The sequence below is a fragment of the Hyaena hyaena genome, unplaced genomic scaffold (assembly GCF_003009895.1).
Source record: "Hyaena hyaena isolate Hyena2069 unplaced genomic scaffold, ASM300989v1 scaffold_325, whole genome shotgun sequence".
NCBI classification, from domain to species: domain Eukaryota; kingdom Metazoa; phylum Chordata; class Mammalia; order Carnivora; family Hyaenidae; genus Hyaena; species Hyaena hyaena.
This window is the reverse complement of record NW_024080957.1, coordinates 137,679-153,622: the sequence shown is the minus strand read 5'-3', so window position 1 is coordinate 153,622 and position 15,944 is coordinate 137,679. Positions and strand designations below refer to the sequence as shown.

General features: G+C 41.1%; 1 protein-coding gene across 2 annotated transcripts in view; it reads right to left on the bottom strand.

Moving 5' to 3' along the window:
* The window catches only part of ANKRD44 (ankyrin repeat domain 44), a 154,726-nt gene that overhangs the window by 34,004 nt on the left and 104,778 nt on the right, over positions 1-15,944 (bottom strand). For both annotated transcript variants that reach the window (XM_039248951.1, XM_039248952.1), the window contains exon 15: positions 6,457-6,528. In XM_039248951.1, the coding sequence (XP_039104882.1) occupies positions 6,457-6,528 (72 nt within the window). The remainder of the gene's footprint in view (positions 1-6,456; positions 6,529-15,944) is intronic.

The following is a 15,944-nucleotide window of genomic DNA, read 5'->3' as shown; positions in this document are numbered from 1 at the left end:
CTCTTAAAAAAAATTTTTATGTGTTTATTATTTTTTAAGTATACTTATTTGAGAGAGAGACAGCATGTCCATAAGTGGGGGAGGAGCAGATAGAGGGAGAGAGAGGATCCCATGCAGGCTCTGCACTGACAGCAGCAGGGCCTGAGGCAGGGCTTGAACCCACAAAACATGAGATCACACCTTGAGTCAAAACCAAGAGTCAGACGCTCAACCCACTGAGACACCCAGATGCCCTTGTGCTTTTTTTTTTTTTAAGTTTATTTTTTTTTCTAGGAATCTCTGTACACAATGTGGGGCTCAAACTCATGACCTGGAGATCAAGAATTGCATGCTCCTCTGACTGAGCCAGCCAGGCACCCCGTATCTGTACTTTCTATTTCCTCTGTCTGGAAAGCTCCTCCCCCAAGGGTCACATGGTTCTCTTGGTAGTTCTGCTTCACATATCACCTTATCTGGACACTTTCCAGAGCCAAAACACAGCCCTCCACCCTCCACCTCAGCATACTATCAGAGGCTCTCCACCCCACTTATCCTGCTTTATTTATCTTTATAGCGCTTATTACCACTTGATATCTGATACTTATCCATTGATTTGTTTATTATCTGTGATTGAAGGCACTTTGTGTGTATTGCTCACTGCTGTATCCTAAATCATGCCTAGTGCATAGTACACACTCAACAATTATTTGATGAATAAATGAATTAATTTAATAGATGCCAATTTCATGTATTAGTATTAGTGGTAGGAATATATTTTTAGAATAGCAGCTATTTGCCTATGCAAACATTCTTTTTGCTGATGAAAAAACAGAACAGGCAATGTAAATTAATTTGTTCAAGATCACTTAGCTATTAAGTGACAAAGTTAGAATTTGAAACCCAAAGCCTATGACCACTCAAATCTATGCCTCTACCTGTAACGACACAAAGAGGTAAAGAACAAATATTAGATCAGAAATGCAGACCCCTTCTGTAGAAGGCTTAACACAGAGGTGAAGTGACTTGCACGGAACTCTGAGGCAAGAAGGTACACACTGGGGCTAACTTCTAGACTATTGTTCTTTTACTACACATACTGCCTTTCTTGAGACAGGGGAATAATCTCCTGTAGGTCCATGTTTGTGATCTGTGCTTGCTGTGCAAACCATAACTGCATAGGATTGTAAGCCTTTTAGTCTAATCTAAATTATGAAGCAATAGCTAACTTCTACTGAGCCCCTGCTGTGTGTCAGGCAGGGTTGGACAGGTAGCACCTCATTTAATTGTCAAAACAACTCCTGATTTGGATACTACTGTTACCCCCATTTTACTGACCGGGACAGTAAACAGAAAATAACAACCCAGTCTTTCCATGGCCACTCAGCTTTATGTGGTGGAGCTGAGATTCAAAGACAGACCAGTAAGACCCCAGAACCTGAGCTGTGGGCTTTTCATGAGCTCCTATGGAAAGGTTGCAACAAGGCCAAAAGGTGTATGTTTCTTTACTTCCTTATTACAGGAAGTTTGAAACTTGTACAAAGAGGGGATAGCATTATGAATTCCTATATACCCACAACCCTGTTTCAACTCAGCCATTATCAACTCAGGCCATATTTTAAGCCAACTTGGGAAGACCTCTCCTATAAAAAGCTGTGGTACTAGCAGCATCTACATCAGGGTGTACATCAGTCTATCTCACTTTACTGTAGGCTCAACTGTGACTTATTTGAAAATTAATTTTGCATAACACTTCTCACTTCAATCTGTAATGGTAGCAACTGATTCAGCTTTTGTGGAAATCCTGACTTCACACCAAAGGGAAATGAATCCCTGTAGATAGATAACAGCAGGGCCTAGATTTCATTTGCAAATGCTGTTTCCTTCAGTGCCAACTATTATTATGACAAAGACAATTATGCCAATTATTATTATGACAAAGACAAAATTAAGACAAATTATTATTATTAATTTCCATCAACATGACTTAGCCTAGGAAATAGAATTGGCAACTTATAAATTGCATGCATATCTACAAAACATGATGGCTAACGTATCTAGATTTAATAAATAGAAGACGCAGGGGAAAGAGAAAAGTAGGTAGGAAGGAAGCCGGTGTGAAGGGACTGGTGCTGTTCAGTACCGTAGAGTCACACTGCAAGGCACCTGAGCTAGGTGCTAAACTTATCCCCACACTTTCTTCTTTAATTCTTACGACAAAAAATAAATCCATCAGCCTTTGTTAAATTTAGAGGCTCGATATTTCAAAAAGAAAATACAGTGGCCCTGCTGGTAATTAGGAAAGCTTCCGAATCCCAAGCCATACTCTCCTATATCAGGTGTTTCAAATTCTCTTAAAGACAGGATGGTTGAAAGGCCAGGTTTACCTATAAAATTCCCTTCATTGTCCCCCCCCAGTCTAGCTAGCAGTTTTTGAATTTTAGCATGCAAAAACATGACCCCACAGAATTGAAGACATAAAACTATGTATACTAAACTTCAGGGACAATTTAAGAGGAATAATAAACTGACTTTGGTTGTACAAGAACTTTCACTTACTTCCACACTCTAGAGCTTAACCCTAGAAAAAAACTACCATGTAGCATGGGGTTCTATTTTATGGTTAAATGTATGATTCTGTCTTTGGGCAGGTACATAGTTCTTGGAGTACACACACACAAAAGTATATAATAGAGCTTGAAATCTTTGAAGGAGGCTCAAGTAGGCAGGAAAGGAGACCTTTCTCATGTCAGCAGTACAGGATGAAAATTGTCCTATTTCTATTTCCATCTTAATCCAGGTATTTAGAAGGTAGTTTCACCAACCATTTCTGAAATAACTAAATGAGGAAGGAATCACATAAAAGAACAAATAGTTGGTTCAAAAAGCATGTAATGTTTTGATTTCCAATAGACAACGCAGTTAAAGCCTTCACTAGAGGTAGCAATCAAACATTTTAAATTTGCTTTATGAAATGTCTTTATTTAAAAAAAAATTAGGTAACTTTAAATATGTCCTAAACATGATTAATTTCTTTGAACTTTTTAGACAGGAACTGAGGGCAACGAAGAGAAAGAATTTGGGATCTCAACAGAATCCACGAAACAATGGGCCCATCTGGAAATCTTGACAGCTGGAGGCTTTCATTTGCATAGCCTTGTTTCTTGATTTAATTTTTTCAAGTGGATGAAATGTTTATGATATTCACTGAGTTGATAACCCTGGAGACTTGAATCATTCAGCCAGGAAATAGTAACTCAAGGCAGGTCAGGTTTCTTGCGGCAGTCAAGGCTTGGGGGCATCTGGTTTGATTTCATTGCTAGAATGCATCCCCGGAAGAAATAATGTGCCTTGGGTTTTTATCAAGTTAATTGCCACTGAGGCCCCTGGAGAGGGTGATGGGTATACTTGTAGGGTTCTTGAAGCATAGGATAATTTTTAAAAAGGTGTTAGCAGGCAAGAATAATACAGTTTCAGAACCAATCCACCGCTATCACCCTGGTCAAAGTCATTGTCATCATTACTTACTGGTTGTCTAGCTTCTATTTTTCTTCCCTTACAATGTATACCCCACACAGAAGCTAAAGTAATCCTTTTCAAACAAAAGTCATACCATATTATCTGTCCCTTCAAATCCTTCCAGATGGTTTTCTAATTTGCTCAGAGTAAGAGCTGAAGTTCTTACAGGGGAGTGCATCCTCTGTGCTCCTCACCCCCTCTATGACATGTCGGACACCATCTCCTCCACCACTCCTTTTCCATCTGCCCCAGCCTTGCTGCCTCCCTGATGTTCTGGGACCATGCCAACCATGCCCTTACCCAGGGACTCTGCATTTCTGCCCAGAACACTCTTCTGTCTCATGATATCAACATGGGTAGCTCTTAAGGTCTCTTGTTAAATGTGAGATTCTATGCTATGTAAAGTGGAGCCTCATCTGCCACCTCAGCGTTGTCTCACTGATCCCATTGGTAGCACAGGGAGCACTTCACACCATGTGTCATGTTAAATATTTACTTGCTTTTCTCCGTCCTGGACTAGAACCTCTACAAGGAGAGAGGCTGAGTTCTATTTATTGCAACCTCTCCGGCTCCCAGAACAGGTGCTTAGCACACACACAGTCAAATGAAAGAACAATATGTTAGCATTAGTGAGGATGAAGCTTAGCTGACGGCATATATGTGCCAGGCACTGTTCTAACCACTTGAATGCACTGACACACGTCATCCCCACAACGGCCCTATGACAGAGGTACTGCTATTCTCTGCATATTATGGGTGAGGAAATTGAAACACAAGAGGTTAGGTGCTTGGCCAATATCATACGACAAACAATTAAATAGATCTACAAATGAGAAAGGGTGTGGAGGTCCTTAACCTACTCCTTTGAATTTACAGGTGGGAAAACCATGACCAGGCGAGTTACTAATGGGAGGACTGGTGGCTGGGCCCTCCTCTCTGGGTGTACTTCCAAGCCTCTTGCCAAGTGCAGAGCTGCCAGATACCCCGCTCTCTCCAAGGATAACAGAGCACCTGTATTTACAGGACCCAGAAACTCACAGATCCTAGCAGAGCAACTGGCACACAAAGCACTCAACAATAATATTTTTTTGGGGGGGGGGGGAAAGAGAATGACAGCTAGCAGAATTTGGCGAAGCTAAGAAAGTCTCTTCTCCGGTTACAAGCAGGTGTGGCAAGGCAACCAGCCCCACTTAAAAAGGTGTGAGAATTCTATCTGAGATAACCTCAGAGAGTCTTCTCGAGGGGCAGCTAATGCTGTTGTGAACCCTCAGCTTTGGGGTAACTTCTCTAGGAGCACCAGAGGGTTGGGCAGGTAGGGAGAAATCTTTAGGGCAACCTGTACTTTAGGGCATAAAGTTTTATACAAATATCCCACTGTCCATTCACCGTTCCCACTCTAAGTCCACCTTCAGAAAAAGACTGATGCACATTTTAGCCTGATTTCAGGACTCAAAATGTGTGTGGGTGTGGGTGTGTAGTGGATGCGTTGGTGGGTGTAGCAGAGGGCGGTGAGTGGGATCAATAGATGTGCTGGTGAATATGTGGGGAGACTAGCAAGGAAGCGGGGGCTCCCTGCAGTGTGATGTGGTCAGTTCATCCTAAGCCTCATGGGATGGCCTCAGCCCCTCACCTTGCCTGATTACTTATGTATGCCCATCAACAAAACCAATCCCCTCTGCTCTCCAAAACCTCCATCTAAATTTTTCATCCGAATGACATCGAGGAAGTGCTTGTACATGGATGGTGCTAAGTGAATGTCATAACAGTTAACCCCAGAGACCCACCCCCTTCTCTCTCTTCTCAGCGCTCAGCTTCCAGGTGCCTCCAGCCATCATCATTGCCATCATCATCATGGCCATGGACTGAGGGCTCACAATATGGCAGCACATTCTGTAGCTGAACCGACTCTTGGTTGGAGAGTCTCCTAGGGAATAGCTGTTGATTACCACCTGCTGGCAGGACACTAACCGGGGTACGGTGGTGGGTGAGTTTCCTGACTCCGTCATCCCTATGGCGAATTTGGGGATCCTCAGTCTGGGCTGCTGCTTTTCCCTTCAATTGTTGGGATGTGGAGAGGAAGTTTTATGGATGACAGCACGGCTCTTCCTCCCTGCTTGCAGATCTCAGCCACTACAAGAATCAGAGTCTCACACCTCCTCTGAGACCCTGAGGTCAAGCCCAGACAGAAAGAGCAGAGCTGCAATAATGCACATGCTTACCTTGCTCTTATGATTGTGTTTAAATATCTCACATGTTTTAAATTGTGGTATTTGGTTTATTTTCTGGTAGGCTGTATACTCACTCATTGTTGCCTATAATCAAACCTTTAAACCATGATGTTTTCATATTTCCTCACTTTTTTGATTTTAACTACTATAGACAGTAATAATAATTTTAAAGACTTTAGGGGTACCTGGGTGGCTCAGTTGGTTAAGCATCTGACTTTGGCTCAGGTCATGATCTTGCAGTTCATGAGTTCAAGACCTGCACTGAGCTCTGTGTTGACAGCTCAGAGCCCAGAACTTTCTTTAGATTCTGTATCTCCCTCTCCCTCTTCCCGCCTCTTGCTCACATTCTGTCTCTCTCTCCTTCAAAATAAATAAACACTAAAAATTTTAAAAAAAGATTTTAAAATATATAACACTCATTTATTAAGTATACTGTGGTAGAGGCTTTATATAAATTATCTTTTCCTTTGCCTTCATTTTACAGATGGGGAAACTGCGGCCCAGACAGGGTGAGCAATATGTCTGACGTCACCAGTGGGTGAAGCTGAGATTGAAATTTGAAGCGGTCTTTCTCTCTGCACCCTGGGCCTTTACCCATGTACTGTTTTCATTATTTGTTATTATTGTGTTACTAAGCTTTCATTTTAAACACAGCCTAGTTCTAGGACACTTAGGGTTTTTTTTTTTTTTTTTTTTTTGTAACAGCAGAAGCCACCCACGGCATTTCACTTACAGCTAAGTGGAGCGGACTCTTAGTAGCACCAGAGTCAGATTCTTCAAAACCATTGTTGGTTCTTTCCAAAAGCTGTGGAGACAAAAAGAAAACAATAGTACATGAGTGAAATGTGCAGAAGGAATCCTCCCATACAGATATTAACGTTGACATAAATGCAAAAGAAGTTTCAGAAATGTAAAAAAGCATACAACTTAGCAATATAAGAAACCTGGTGCAGCATATCTGAAACAAATAAGAAATGAGATGTAGCATATCTAAAACAGATACTCTAAATATTTCAACTTATAGATCATCTCAACATTTGTTAATGAAAAAAGGCTTTCATACTTGAAAGATGTTCAGCCTCACAAATCCAGGAAAAAAATTCATGTTTAATCCCCTTTTTACCCAGCAGATGGTAACAATGAAAAATTATAATACCTGGTGTTCCACTATCAAACACACATTTACTGGAGATAAGTGTTGGAAAAGACATATAAAGTTCCTGTTCTCATGGAGCTTACATTCTAAAGAGGGAAAGCATAGACAAACAAATAAATATAGAAGTAAGAAATGTCTGGTGATGACATATGCTATAATGAAAATGAAATAGAGTGATGTGATACGGAACTGGGCAGTTACTTAGCAGCTGATGATCAGGGAAGCCCTCTCCAAGGAAGTGACAATTAAAGGAAGATCTGAATAATAAGGGGAATTAAACCAAGTAAAGGTGTGGCAGGAGAGTATTCTGGAGGAGGAAGTCATGGAGGAGGAAATGCAAATGCGTCAAGGGGGGGATGAACATGTTGAGTTGAAGGAACAGAAAGGATACTGTGATCAGGGTATCATGTTGGCGAGAGTATCAGGAAAAAGACATTCTCATGGATTCTTGGTGGGAACGAATTGTTAAAACCTTTCTGGGCAACTTGTATATGCTTTTGACCATAGGAATTAATTCCCAATAAATAATTAGACAAGTGCATACTGATGCATTTACGAGGAAAATTATTCAACAAATATTTGATGAATGATTCCCAGTATGCCTAGACACTGAAGATTCAATAATAAGTAATGTCAATAATATATTAAAATACCCATTTCCTTAGGGTGAGGGGGTAGGGCAGATAACAATAGAAAGAAGTTATATAGTTAATAAGAAAATGGTATGTGCTATGGAGAAAAAAAAACAGAGAAGGAGCATTCAAAGAGCTGGAAGGAGGATCAGACTGCAACTTAAATTGCAAGACTGGCTGAGCAAAGTCTTGAGGGTGATGAGAGAGCCTATCTAGGGGAGGAGTGTTCCAAGCAGAGGGGGAGCAACTGCCATGCCCCTCAGGGACAGGCATGCGTTAGAACATCCAGGATGCGGAAGCAGAGTGACCAAGGGTGAATGTCACAGGAAAGGAAATCAGAGAGATAGTGGCAGTGGAGGTGGGAGTGTCATCAAGAACCTTCCGGGTTGTTGTAAGAAATTTTAACTTTTCATCCTGAGGTGGAATTTCACTGGAGTGTTTTGAGCAGAGTGACGACATGTTCTAACTTTTCAATTCTAGGAAAGGCACAGAGAGAAAGCAGGGCAATAGTTCAAGAGAGAAATAAGTGGCTTAAACTAGTGGAGAGCAGTGGTGATGGAGAGAACTGGCTGGGGTCAAGGATGACCCCCAGGATTTTGTCCTATTCAAATAGAAGGATGGCAGTTGCATGAACTGCGATGGAAGAGACATTGGTGGAATATACATGGTGGGAAAGAACAGAAGTTTGTTTTCAAAAAAATTTTTTAAAATATTTTTAAAAAAATGTATTTCTGAGAGAGAGAAACAGCATGAGCAGGGGAGAGTAAAAGAGAGAAGGAGACACAGAATCCGAAACAGGCTCCAGGCTCTGAGCTAGTTGTCAGCACAGAGCCTGATGTGGGGCTTGAACCCACGAACCATGAGATCATGACCTGAGCCAAAGTTGGACGCTTAACCGACTGAGCCACCCAGGCGCCCCTAGAAGTTTGTTTTTGTAAATGTTAAGTTTGAGATGTTTTTAAAGCATCCAAAACTACATGCTAACAAAGCAGCTGTTAGGTACATGGGTATGGAGTTCAGGTATTTAAAGCCATTAGATTGGATGAGATGAGAAAAACAGTAAAGTAAACAGAGATGACAGATAAGGATAGAGTTAGGAGAGATCGGAGGGGGGGGGGGGTTCGGTCTGAGCAGATGATCTAGAAGGAACACCAGGAAGTGTGAGGTCTGGGAACTGAGTGAAGGAAAAATTTCAACAAGAGAATGAGTAACCATGTCAGAAGTCCTCATAGGTAAAGTAAAATGAATTGTGAGAATTGACCACTGGGTTTGGCAACACAAGGCTATGAGTGACTCTGTGAAGAGCAGTTTAGCAAAACATAGTTTATATGAAAAAACTAGAAAAACAGATAGCAACAGAGATGGGTTAAATAAATTGAAGTGTTACAAGGACTTCTGGGGAAAAACGGCAGAGTAGGAAATTCCAAAGCTCACCTCATCCCATGAATACAACTAGATAATACTGACATCAATGTAAAAAACCCAGAAAATGACCCAAAGATTGGCAGAACAGACTCTGCCCAGCTAAAGGTAGACAAAAGGACACATCAACGGGTGTAGGAAGGGCAGAGATGTGGTCAGGATCTAAACAGACCCATGCAACTGTCTAAGGAGGGACACCTAGGGCACAGAGAGGGGGGGAAAGGAAACAGACCCTCAGACCAAGCATTCCAGGCATGGGGAACCCAAATTCCTATAACATTTGGCTTTGAAAATTGGAGGGGCCTAATTTTGTGAGTTCTTAAAATCAGCAGGGCTAAATACCTGGAACTTTCTTATTTTTTTAAATGTTTATTTTGAGAGAGAGAGAGAGAGAGAGAAAGAGAGAGAACATGTGCATATGAGCAGGGAAGAGGCAGAGAGAGAGAGAATTCCAAGCAGGCTCTGTGTTGTCAGCATAGAGTCTTAAGTGGAGCTTGATCTCACAAACTGTGAGACCATGACCTGAGTCAAAATCAAGAGTCAGATGCTCAAACGACTGAGCCACCCAGGTGCCCCAACACCTGGAACTTTAAAAATCAGTGGGCTCCATTCTGGGAGAGCCAGGAGGGTGATAGAAAATTGAGTCTCTGCCCTTAAGGAGACAGTACAAGAAACAGCCCAGCAGAGATACAGCATAGAACCAGCAGTTTGAAAAATGCCTGGGGTATATAGGAAGAAGATCAAAGTGTGCATTGAAGGGGCAAGGATTTTTAGGAGACTTTTCAAGAACAAAGGAGTTGGCAGGTACTGTTTCCCTCCCCTGTCCCCTAGTTTAGACACATTGACCAACACTGTGACAACATTTTCCACCTAACTTGCTAACAGTGCCTCTGTCCCCTCATTCTTCTGTGGACTTTCCCCCTTGAATACATCCTTAGCCAGAGTCCATCCAAAGTGGTGTCACAAGCCTGGCAGTGTGCAAGGATTCCTGATAGGAGGCAGCACCACCCCAAAGTGACTCGTAGCCTGCAGAAAGGGGAGGATAACCACCCACACCAGTCTGATTGTGGCTCCAGCAATGGGCCGGGAGCAGACATCAGGTCTGACTGCCCTGCCAACAAAAGGTGTCTTCTCAGGGCACAAAGAGGGGAAAGTACACTGCCATTTGGTGCTATTGTATCTCTGACAAATGCCTAGTCTGATTCAACTCAAGCCCAAGGCAGTCCCAGACTGGCCCACTAACAACACAAAGACCAAACCCTGCCCTAAACAGACAATAGAGCAATTGGAGACTATTGGACTGAAGGCAAAAGTGGTCCAACCACAACAGTAGGGTACACACGACATACACAGGAAGTACCCTAAAGCGCCAGGTTCTGGTGAATAGGGGACACTGCATTGCAGGGCACTTGAGGATCTCTTCTTCATAAGGCCACTAATTTCAAGAGCAGAAGATGTAGCTGACTTTCCTAACACAGAAACATACACAGAGAGTTAGACAAAATGAGGAGATAGAGGAATATGTCCTGAATGAAGGAACAGGACCAAATCAGAGCAAGAGAGCTAAATGAAAAGGAGATAAATAATATGCCTGCTAGAAAATTTAAACTAATAATTATAAAGACACTCACTGGACTTGAGAAAAGATGGAGGACCTCATTAAGGCCCTCAACAAAGAGAAGGAAAACATAAAAAAGAATGAATCAGAGATAAACTTAATAACTGAAATAAAAAATACATTAGATGAAATAAAAACTAGACAAAAGGAAGCATAAGAATGAATCAGTGACCTGGAGGACAGAGTAATGGAAAGCAATCATGCTGAACAGGAGAGAGAAAAAATAGTAAAAAATGAAAACAGACGTAGGGAATTCAGTGACACCATGAAACATAACAGCATTCACATTATAGGGATCCCAGGTGAAAAGACAGGAAAGGAGGATGAAAATTTATTTGAAGAAATAGTAGCTGAAAACTTCCCTAATCTGGGGGAGGGAAACAAAAATCTAGATGCAGGAGGCACAGACACTCCCCCAACAAAACCTACCCAAGAAGGCCCATGGCAAAATACATAGTAATTAAAACAGAAAAGGAGCATCTGGGTGGTTCAGTCGGTTAAGCATCTGACTTCATCAGGTTATGATCTCACAGTTTGTGAGTTCAAGCCCCACGTTGGACTCTGTGCTGACAGGTCTGAGCCTGGAGCCTGCTTCAGATTCTGTCTCCCTCTCTCTCTGCCCTTCCCCTGCTCACACCCTGTTTCTCTCTCTGTCTCTCAAAAATAAACATTAAAAATTTTTAAAAAACAACAATCGTAAAAAGTAGTGATAAAGAGAGAATTTTAAAAGCAACAAGAGAAAAGAAAACAGTTACATAAAAGGGAAGCCCCATTAGGCTATCAGTGGATTTTTCGGTAGAAACTGCAGGCCAGAAGTGAATATCAAGATATATGAAAAATGCTGAAAAAATCTGCAACCAAGAATCTATCCCGCAAGGCTACCATTCAGAATAGAAGGACAAATAAAGAATTTCCCAGACAAAAGTTAAAGAAATTCATCACCACTAAACTGGCCCTACAAGAAATGTTAAAGGGGACTTTTTCAATGGAAAGGAAAGACCATAGGTAGAAGTAAGAAAAGTAGGAAAGCACAAAGGCAGTTAAATTAACTATATTTAGTCCAGGGATTCACAAAATAAAAGGATGTAAAGTATGATGCCATATACCTAAACTGTGCAGTTGGGAAGAGGAGTAAAGAATGTGTTCAAGCTTAAGCAAGCATCAACTTAATAAAGAGGGTGGAGTAGTCAGACACAGGGACAGAGGGCATCCACGGTTTGGCAGTGTGGATCAAGCTGATGTTGTGGGGCCTCTAGGGCCAACAGAGGTGCCACTGACAAGTGTGCCAGGGTGTCAGCCAGGGTGATGTGTCTGGGAGCAACCGTTCTGGTGGCTACTTTCCCGATTCCCTGTCACCCTGACCATGGGGAAGAAGCAGCCGCCCTGGCAGTCCAAGTTCATAGTTTGGCTTATTTCTCTTCTTCTAGACAGCCCCACAGTCTTGTAAATACCTACTTTCAAAAGCCAAATTCCTTTCTGCTTAAAATAGCTAGCATTGTTTCTATTTCCTTCATATGAACCTTGATCAATTCAAAGCCTAATAGAGTTTATGATAGAAGTTGTCTTAATAAGCGAAGCGAAGGGGAAATTATAACATTCAACATACCAGAAAGCAAAGCTTCCTAAAATCCACTTTATCTATTTTTCTCCCTAAAAGTCCCAAACTTCTTAAGTGGAAAACACATTTTAAAGCCATATATGTGGAATAGTACTATTTCATTAAAAAAATCTGTATTGACATGATGATATATGCAGAAAAAAAGCCTAGAAATACATACTCTATTTATACAATAACCTAAAAGTGGGATTTTGGATGATTTTTATTTTCTTCTTTCTCTTTCCAGATTTTTTTTCCTGGAAGTTTTTTCAATAACTGTGTATTGTTTTTGTAATCAGCAAAAACATAGAAGCTATATCTACTTGGGAAAAAAGCTATTAACCTTCTTTTTCATTCAATAGAATGATGTGCACAGACCTCACCAGAGAGGTCTTGAACTCCTTTCTGACCAATGCATATGGAACAAAATGCTTGGATTCACTGGTAGATCAAATAACAGCATAAAAGTTATCATCTAAGAGCACACAATTTTAAGTTTGTGAAGAATACAATACAAATAATTATGTCAGAAGGAGTTTTATGTTTGTTTTTATTAGTATGAGAATAGAATTTGGAACTTAATCTAGGATACATTAGACTAATGAGACAAAATTTAATTTGAACTTCAAAGCAAATAACTTTAAAACCAATCTGCCTTGCATAGTTGAAATACAAGTAGCCTTAACTGCTTGAAAAGGCTAGAAAACAGCTGTTCTTTGCTTTGTTTTGCAACATTATCACCTGCAAGACTTCCTGGAATTGACAGTGTGTACCAACGCCAAATCCTGTCCTAGAATGAACTTTTAATCAAAGGAACACAGAATCATTTCCACCATTACCACAAACATGATGAACAGAGACAAGAAGACAATATACTGCCTATAGCCACAAAGTAGGCATGTTCCCAGATTTGTCATGGAGTAAGATTTTTCCACACACATTCTTTCTTTGATTTTTCTAATAGCATGTGATATTTTACTTCTATCATTTACCAAATATTAGTGGAGTGTTATTTCTGTACCAGATCCTGGGTAAGGCACCAGGATTCAACCTTGCAGTGAGCAGATGCTGCTCCTGACCTGAGTGAGCATGGAGGCTAATAGGGAACCCACAGAAATTAACAGCATTGAAAACAATGAGAGCTAGGATGCAAGATGCGATGGGAACATGAAGAGGTGCCTGACATAACCTGGGGGGCCAGAGAAGACTCCTCTGTAAAGGAAGGTCTAGCCTGAGACCTGGATGGTAGGAGTCAGCTGGGCACAGAGAGAAGAACTTCCAGGCAGAGGGAAGAGTATGAGAGAGCCGTGAGTACAACTAATTTGAAAAACTTTCAGTTCAATAAGGCTGGAGTAGTAGGCAGGGGTGAGGAAAGGATTAGGAGCAGAATGGGAGGCTGGAAACACAAGCAGGAAACAGATTAGATGCATAGTGATTATATCCTTATTGTTCAATCCAGGGTACTTTTAAGAATAATAATTGTACCAGGACAATAACTGTAAAGCAGGACATCTAATCAGGGTGATTATTCTGAGTCACTGAAGTGCTAAGCAGAGAAGAGGCACAATCATGGTAAGATTCTTGGGGATCATAAAAATCACTCTGGCTGCAGTGTGGTGAATGAACTGCTGTGGTATTGGGGTGGGGGTTACAATCTTAGAAGCAGGGAGATAAGTTAAAATATTTCACCTCTGGGGTTTTTAAATTGTGAATTATTAAACTGGTGAGACCTAATGGTGGCCCGAACTGCAGAAATGGAAGGAAGTGAGTTTTATTCACTCCTGTATTCATTCATTCCATAATTATTTTTCTGGTGCTGTCCCTACTCATATGAAACTCAGAGTTTAGAAGGTGTAGGGGACACCATCCATTGACTGAACAGTGGAGGAAGGGGAAAGGGTGGAGTCACGAGTGACCCCCAGTTTTCTAGCTTTGGTAACAGGATGAATGGTGATGCCTTCTTTAAGAAACAAAGAGAATATGCAAAATCTGGGGAGAGAAAGCTATGTTGAGTTTTGGTTTCAAGAGCTGCTGGAGCATTCAAGGGCAGATGGGGATCAGGTTTGAAGCTTAGAAGAGAGATCTGGGTTAGAGCAATGGATTTCGGAATCACTAGCAAAGGATGATACATGAAGCCCCCTGTGGTGAGGTTGCCGAGGGAGAGCATGTAATGAGAGAAGGGAAAAGAGAACAGGGCATAAGCCTCAGGAACCCCAGGGTTAAAGGTTTGGAAGAGGAACAGAGTCTGCAATGGAGGCTAAGGAATGGGCAGAGGTAGGAAAAAAAAAAAAAGCCAGGAGAGTGAGATGATGATGATGGTGGTGGTGGTAGTGGTGGTAGTGATGGCAATGATTACCAGGTATGAAGGTGGTTGTGATGATAAATGATGATGAAGATTCTCACAGACAACAGCCAAAAGTTGTAAGGCATTTACTATGGGCCAAGCATTCTACTAAGGGCCTTACATGGATCATCTCAATTTATCCTCAAGTAATCCCTTATGACCTTCTCAAGTTCACAGCCTGTAAAGGATAGATCACAGAACTAATCCTGGTCTAACTCAAAATCCATGTTATTTATCCCACACAACAATGCCTTCCCCATCAACTGAAAAGCTGAATGTCTCCCGTAATATTTCACAAAGGAAAAAAAAAAAAGGCAGCAGGGATGAGTGTAGGAGACAAGGAAAGGTTGTTCTGTGTGGTTTTTTTTTTTCCCTTCAAGTATCTGAGTCTTCAGAAGTCTCTAACTTCACATATAGATTTTTTTTTCTGATTTAGAATTTGGTCCTGAGTATATTAAGTCCACAGGATTAGACGGGTACACAGCACTGCTCAGACTGTTTTCCGTGCATAAATGTCTCAGGGGAGGAACACGGAGACCAGAGAGAGACAGAGAGCTCATACCATGACTCATTATACAAACTCGTAAGTCAGGCCCTGGTCTGCAATATTCCTGGAGAATAACATTGCTCTGCAGAGATCAACCTCAACGAACCCTGTCAAAATCAGAAAAGGGATGGCTCTTTTGAAGCACAGTTATAGCTAAGAATGCATACCAAGGAAGCAGCATCATAAAAAACAATGAGTTCTTTACCTAAAGCTTGTAGTTATAAATCAATCTTAGAATACAATCCTACATGTAAAATATAAAAGTGAACTAGTTATAACTTTCTCCCCTTTAAGACCATTTCCAATTAATGTAGCCTCATGCTTGTCGTCAACATTTACACAATCTATGCATTTATGTGCTAGTTTTCACATTGAATCACCTGCATAAATTCAGCATACATATGCAATACGTTGCCATAGGCTTCTGTTGGAAAAATAAACATTTTGCAGACATTCCAAGGATCGACATGGTTCTCTGCCTAAATAATATTAAAATGGCTGCTTTAATAAAGCCTTTATCTGGACTACTTAATTTTATTCTTGTCATCTCTAAAATCCCAGAAAGACTTCTTTTCTCAATTAGTAATTTATGAAGCCTATAGGTAGAGGCTAGCACTACTTGATCTCATTTCTTTCTCCAGTCTCCTCCTGTTACCTTGTATTTGCTATGACTCTCTTGGCTGAAAACAAAACAAAACAAAACAAAACAAAACAAAACAAAACAGAAGGTTTGGGATTAAAGCTACTTCAAATCCCCACTGACAAGTAAAGATAGGTGCCTAAAGTGGGAATTGAGAGAAAGAACCTAGGATGAGAGCAAGCAAACTTTTCAACTGTCTAAACTGTGAAAGAAAACTCCTTGTTTCAAGTGTAGGGGCAGGTAGGATGTTCTACAATTTTGTGGG